The sequence below is a fragment of the Phalangium opilio genome, unplaced genomic scaffold, assembly GCF_054372755.1.
Source record: "Phalangium opilio isolate 3A_F unplaced genomic scaffold, DU_Popi_V2 ptg000098l_1, whole genome shotgun sequence".
NCBI classification, from domain to species: Eukaryota; Metazoa; Arthropoda; class Arachnida; order Opiliones; family Phalangiidae; genus Phalangium; species Phalangium opilio.
Window position 1 is genome coordinate 310,667 of NW_028324201.1, and position 6,550 is coordinate 317,216.

At 37.8% G+C, this 6,550-nt stretch overlaps 1 protein-coding gene across 1 annotated transcript; it reads left to right on the forward strand.

Annotated features, from left to right (window-relative positions):
- Nucleotides 1-2,833: 2,833 nt before the first annotated feature.
- Nucleotides 2,834-4,275, forward strand: LOC149632599 (uncharacterized). Its single transcript, XM_089850975.1, has 3 exons — nucleotides 2,834-3,010; nucleotides 3,740-3,914; nucleotides 4,052-4,275. Exons 1-3 carry the CDS (start codon nucleotides 2,834-2,836, stop codon nucleotides 4,273-4,275), a joined length of 576 nt encoding a protein of 191 aa, XP_089707101.1.
- The last annotated feature ends 2,275 nt before the right edge of the window (nucleotides 4,276-6,550 follow it).

Below are 6,550 nucleotides of genomic sequence, written 5' to 3' on the forward strand. Positions count from 1 at the left end.
TGTGCCGGCGGTGGGTTTGGATGTTTTAAATCTAGAACAAAAATTCATTTTCTCCACGTGAAGTGAAATCCTAAGCTATCCAAACCAAAAACCTAACCGAACCTGCTTCTGCCCACAATAAAAGGTAGATCTAGATCTTTTTTTTTCAAACCATTTATTGAAAAGGATTAACGGTTTGTAAAAATAAAAATTATTGAGATAAAGTTGATAATTATGGCTTTCAAAAGTAATCGCGTTGCAGCGATGCGAAGGTTGCTAAATGGAAAGGATGTATCTGATTTTAGCAGCGTTCCTGAACATATTGTGTGTGCATTTTTTGACGAATGCACATATGTAAAAAGAATGCAAGTTGTAGCATTCTGCATGTTGAATGGAATATCGGAATACAATTTTTGGCGAATCATTCGTTGGAAAGATTGTTCAAGGCAGGACGAACGTAAGGTTGCAGATCTTTTCATTTACATGAAAAAACCGGAAAATCAGGGTAGATTTTATTCATATGATATTCATTCAGGACTTATAAAATATTTGGATGGGGCTACTAGATATTTTGGTTCTCGAATTGAGTCATCTTAATTAATTTATTAGTAACCGATTTTTACGAGATTTGCTGGAATTTCAGTAAATATATACGGCAGTAGGCAAGGGGACCTGCCTAAACAAAACTCCCCATGAGAAACGACGTGTGGCCACCTCCATGTGGTGTTTCTCGGGTAACGCTAAGTGCCACATTTTAAGCAAATTTTATATAATTTTCCAAATAAGTGACCGCCTTTCCAAAATATGTTGTTTATCATCCCAAATAATGTTACGCCTTTTCCAAAATATTGTGGTTTATCTTCATTTACTTCCCAAATAATGTTACGCCTTTTCCAAAATATTGTTGTTTATCTTCATTTATTTCCCAAATAATGTTACGCCTTTTCCAAAATATTGTTGTTTATCTTCATTTATTTCCCAAATAATGTTACGCCTTTTCCAAAATATTGTTGTTTATCTTCATTTATTTCCCAAATAATGTTCGCCTTTTCCAAAATATTGTGGTTTATCTTCATTTACTTCCCAAATAGTGTTACACCTTTTCCAAAATGTTATTGTTTATCTTTATTTACTTCCGAAATAATCTACGCAATTTAGCAAAATATCGTTGTTTATTTTTAAAATTGGAGCTCGCATCAAATATTTTTCTATCCACAGTATGTGCTCCTTGATTTCCGTCGCGAGTCATTATTATATTTACCCCCCCCCCCGGGTAGTTTTTCAAGATCGAGGGCAGAATGTTTAGGCGCGTAGCGGTCTTAATGGCGGTAAGTACATGCAATTTTCAAATTTTCAAAAATTTTTTTGACCAACTTGCGGGGGGTTAAGAATTTTTTCACTATTTTTTCCGAACTCCCCGTGGCCTAATTAGTCAGAATCAAGTGTTGGTTGGGTTAGGTAGGTAAAGTAAAATCCTACCGGCATTATTCCTTGAGAAATATATTGATTTTTTGAGTGATTTTATTTGGCGACATCTGTTTTCTGATTTCATTTTAAAAAGATTATGAACTAATCTTTAATAGGCAATTTTGATAGTTATGAAAATTTCTAGAAGGATAAGTCGTTTTTTGAATGATATCGAAGTTTTTAATATATTTGAACGTTAGCAAGCGTAGGTTTATTCTATAAGAAGATTCTGTAATTGGTGGTCGTTATAACCCTCTCAAATAAATAAATAACAAGGCGACCCAAGGGCTCGTAATAGTAGCCACAACGTACGAGTGAATAGCCCCTCTATACCCTACCCTAATGAGTGAATAGCGCTATCTTTTACAATGCTTAAATAATTGACCGTGCATAAAATCAGAGTGAATAGCCCCTCGATGCCCTAGTTACCCTAAACGGTGATAGAATTATTACCCGTATAAACTTACTTATGCCGTAATTGTGATATTCCGGCGAATCGAAGAACAGATAGTTTTAGTGACTATCCCCTCGATGAGTTTACAACATAGACTTATACCGATGCACACTTATTGCTTCTTATAAATTTCTAACATGAACTTATGGTCAGAAGAGTTTGAAAGAGAAAAAATTCGGGAGGCAGGGACATTGGAGGCTTGCTCACAGAAGGTCCGCCAGGAGTCCTTCTTAGCAGCTCTAAAAGCCCTGTTGTAGGTATTAAGGGACTGCCTATATCCAGTCCAGTCACCCGTGCCCTTGGCTTTGTTAAAGAGCCTGCGCGTGTATTTCCGAAGCCGGCTGAGATCCGCGTTCCACCAAGGGACAAGCCTCGAGCGGTTAACGGTCTTAAGTGGGCAGTTACGGTGAAACGACTCAATGATGGAGCACTGTAAGTCACCAGCAGCCCTATCAAGACCCTTAGGTGAAGTAAGTTTAGGGGTGTGACCATCTCCGTAGCGTAGGATTAGGTCTTTCCTATAGCCGGCCCAAATGGTCCGTTTTGGATTGCGTATCTCCGTCCCCAACGGGACAGAAGTAGTCGCGACATTGAAGCAGATGTGCCTATGATCCGAAAGAGACGGCTCATTAGACACATGCCAGTTAGACACGGAAGACGCGAGGTTTTCTGTGACTAGCGTGAGGTCAATTACCTCCCATCTATTAGAAGTAACAAAAGAAGGTTCATTGTTTTGATTGAGAATATAGAGTTTACAACCAACTAAATATTCAAGTAGATCATCACCTCTCCTGTTGCAGTCAGAACTGCCCCACGTGATGTGATGAGCATTGGCGTCCCAGCCAATGATTAGTTTGTCCCCTCTCTTCTCGCATTGATTGACCAAATTGATCACCTCAATTGTCGGGAGTGAGTCCGCATCATGGGCAAAGTATGCAGAGTAACCAGGACACCGCAGTCTTGAAGGGCCCAACGTCAACGCCTGGACTGATCGAAGTAAATGGCTACAATAAAACCCGGCACGAAACTCTACCCGGAGATGACAAAGATATGCAATATTTCTTCTCTCCCGTGAATAATTTGATGGACTTAATGACGTTGGAAAAAGATGTAGGATAATTTCTTTAAAATCTAATATACAGGGTGGAAACCTTTGTCAGTCTAGATACTATTCCCAAAGAATTGGTGTCATCAGAAGGGGATAATAGAAGAAAAATGACACTTTGTATACTCTTTATACTTTAGTCATGAAACATGATTCTTCCCGGCATCATGACACCATTTCTGTTTGCTCTCCCGCTCATCAAACTTCAGATGGGAATCGCACCGTGGTAGGGTCAATTCTATAACTGTTAAGTATAAGCAATCAAGCCAGAAACCTTGATTGTCTTGACGTTTGACAAAATCCACCAGCGCATACGCCTTGGCAAATAGTTAAGCAGCGCTAATAGACCTATGATGAGCTAGGAACTTTTTATCGCGTATGTGTTTCGGTTTAGTAGCTTTGTGCACTCCAAATGTTTTAGCTGACTCCATTTTCACTCAACGCATCTAGGCGGACTTTGTGGGAGGAGCTATCTAGACTAATCATTATGTACGACGAATTTTACCTCTTGAATAATATATCTCGGTGCGTGTTATACCTTGCCCCCTGACCTTGATACCAACCAATGAAATCACAGTTAGAAAGATGCAATCAGAATTAGGAGGCGTCACATGACGTGTACTAAGTTCTCAAGCCCGGTATACCCACAAAATTAACATACGATGCATGGGGACATGATGTATTCCTGTTTTAACCAATAGGATTTCACTTTATCCATATTTCCACCCCCATAGGCCAGCGACTATTTCGAACAATTTCGTGACGTTCCTTGCTTTTCAATTATACCGGCCAATTTGCACGTTAAATCAAGAGGCATCATTACGCTGCAATCAAATAATCCTCGGCACCCTCCAGTAATTCAATCCAATTATTTAAAAGAACCCATTGACTTGAAGGTTCTCGCAGCAGGTAAGATACGTGGAAACGCGAGTCAAAAAAGTTTAAATATTTGTCGCGCCGTGGCGCTAGAGGTTCTGCCATAAAAAAACCACGCGTCGTATCTCCAATCCAGTCCAACTCTGTTTAATGGTCCTGTACTTCTTTAGGGATGATAAAGGGTCACGAATTTACGCAAATGCCAGCGTTTGAGAAATACAAGCCAGAACTAATTTGTCCAGTGCCCGGTTGTGAAGAATTTGAGCTTGCCCCTGAGGAGTATTTTGGGTGCATCTCCAGACTGCCAAACTTCCCAACCCTTTTGGGGTTTAAAACTGAAAGTTCATATGACAAAATAAATAAGACAACTGTTGTAGCAAAATCTTCAATTTAATATGGTAGCGTTTTATATAAAAATATCACGAACAATCAAATTTTATTTTTTTGAAAAAATTGAAATTAAAAACAAACTAAAGGCAATTTAAAGAAACTATAACAAGTTGACCAAATGTTGTAGAGCTACAATAGGGCTAGAAAACTCTGGTCGGTGAATTTGACTCATTATGGATCTTCTTCGTCTCATTTTGGATCTTCTTCGTCTCATTTTGGTTTTCTTTTCTGCGCATGAGCAGCCTGTGTGGTCGTCCATTATCCCTTTACAGGCTTTCAATTTGAATGAGGATTTGCGGGAAAAGGTTTCTAACAGTTTCCGAATGGTTTTCTCAGTATGCGAATGAGCTTTCAGTTCCTAATCAGGATCATTTACATTTAAATTTAATTATTATAAGATAGGCAAGTTTGAAGGAGCATTATAATTTAATTGTCCGTTTTTGTAAACTGCTATTTGTTACTATTATGGCCAATTTCGATGGCGATTTACCATTATCGCCAAATTTTGGTCGCAATTACAATCATCGCAAAAAATCGATCGCCAATTACGATTATCGCAAAAAATCGATCGCCAATTACGATTATCGAAAAATTTCAATCAAGATTACGATTCGAAACTTACCTCGAGCCTTTGATGATTATCATTACAAAGCAGGAAGACAATGGTCTCAATTTTATTTTGGATAAAAGTATCCCTATCTTGAAACTTCTTCATCAAGTCATTAGTTATGTCATCATAATGCTGAAAATACAGAGTAAAGTACACTTGAATTAACACATCGCCTTTGTAACATTTTTTAAGGAAGTCAATCAAACTTTTGTAGCCAAAGAATTTTAATTTCAAGAGAGCTGGGTTACGAATAGTTTAATATTCATGTAATTCCTAAGATCAAATTTATTATATTCTTAAACCTTGCATAAACTTTAGTTCAATCATGACTAATGTTTGAGGCGAGTTATATTTAGTTTTTGCCACAGTATTGAAAGGATTTACGAAAAAGAAATGTTCGTGTTTAGTTGACATCATTGTGAAAACTTCATGCGTTTAATTCTTAACGGTTTTAGATTGGTGGGCTGATCTAAGCTCCATGATATACTCAAGGCGTCAGTGCTTCCATATTTTCTCAATCGTTATTTCACGATATTTGAATCTTTTGTCAGTTTTTGTCGCGAGGTTGGTACACTTTCATTAAATTTAATAGTTAACGGTGACAGTGAATTTAATCGAAGCCCAACAAGGAATTCAGCGGGCGTGAGGGGAATTGGTTCATTTTGGTCATTGTTATTATAGGTGATAGGTCGATTATTTATTAGCGCTTCGGATTCTATAAGTACGGTCTCTTTTCTCTCGGTCATGGACTGCTGAACTACTCTGAAATACACGCTGAAATATTTCCCAATTCATTTCTAGGCGTACACATCTGTGTACATTTACTTTCACACATTGCGATGTTATTTAGGGCAGAGGAGACCTCGTAGATCGTATAGATTGTATATTCAATAAAAAAATCATTGAATGAGTTTTTATCATTCCTATATTGTAAGGGTACATTTCTCAGTTAGAATAAAAGAAACGAGACACCCTCGGTTTTACTCATTCCGTATGATGGATTTGAAGTTAAAGCACGTTTTCACGTCGATCGTGGTAGGTGTCACTCAAGTTGGTAAATCCTACTTTGTAGCCAATCTTATTAAACATAATGTGGAATGTATATCCCCACCCCCTGAACGAATTATTTGGTGTTATACCGAATATCAAGAAAAGTGGTTTTCTTCGGTGTTGGAAGCTGTACGTTTCGTGGAATTCATCGAGGGTTTATTAGATGATAGCATCCTCGACTCTCGAGTCCGAAATCTTCTTATTTTGGACGACCTTTTAACAGAGATATTAAATAATAAAAACAATAACCAACTTGTTCATTCGAGGTTCCCACCATAGAAATACGTCAGTTATAGTTTTGATGCAGAATCTTTATTATCCTGGAAAGGAGATAAGAACTATAAACTTAAACTCGTGTTATTTATTTTTGTTTGACAAACCACGTGACCGAACTTCAATCGTGAACCTCGTGAAACAGATATCTCCTACAAACACTAAATACGTTGTTGACGCTTATCGGCAGGCCATCTCCCAGAAATTTGGCTATTTATTTAGACTTAAAACCCAATACATCAGACGATCGAAGACTGTGAACGGGTATAATACCTGGAGAGGAAGCAGTCGTATATTTACCCAAATAAAATCCCGTATCTAATATGCATACCTCCGAAAAATAAAC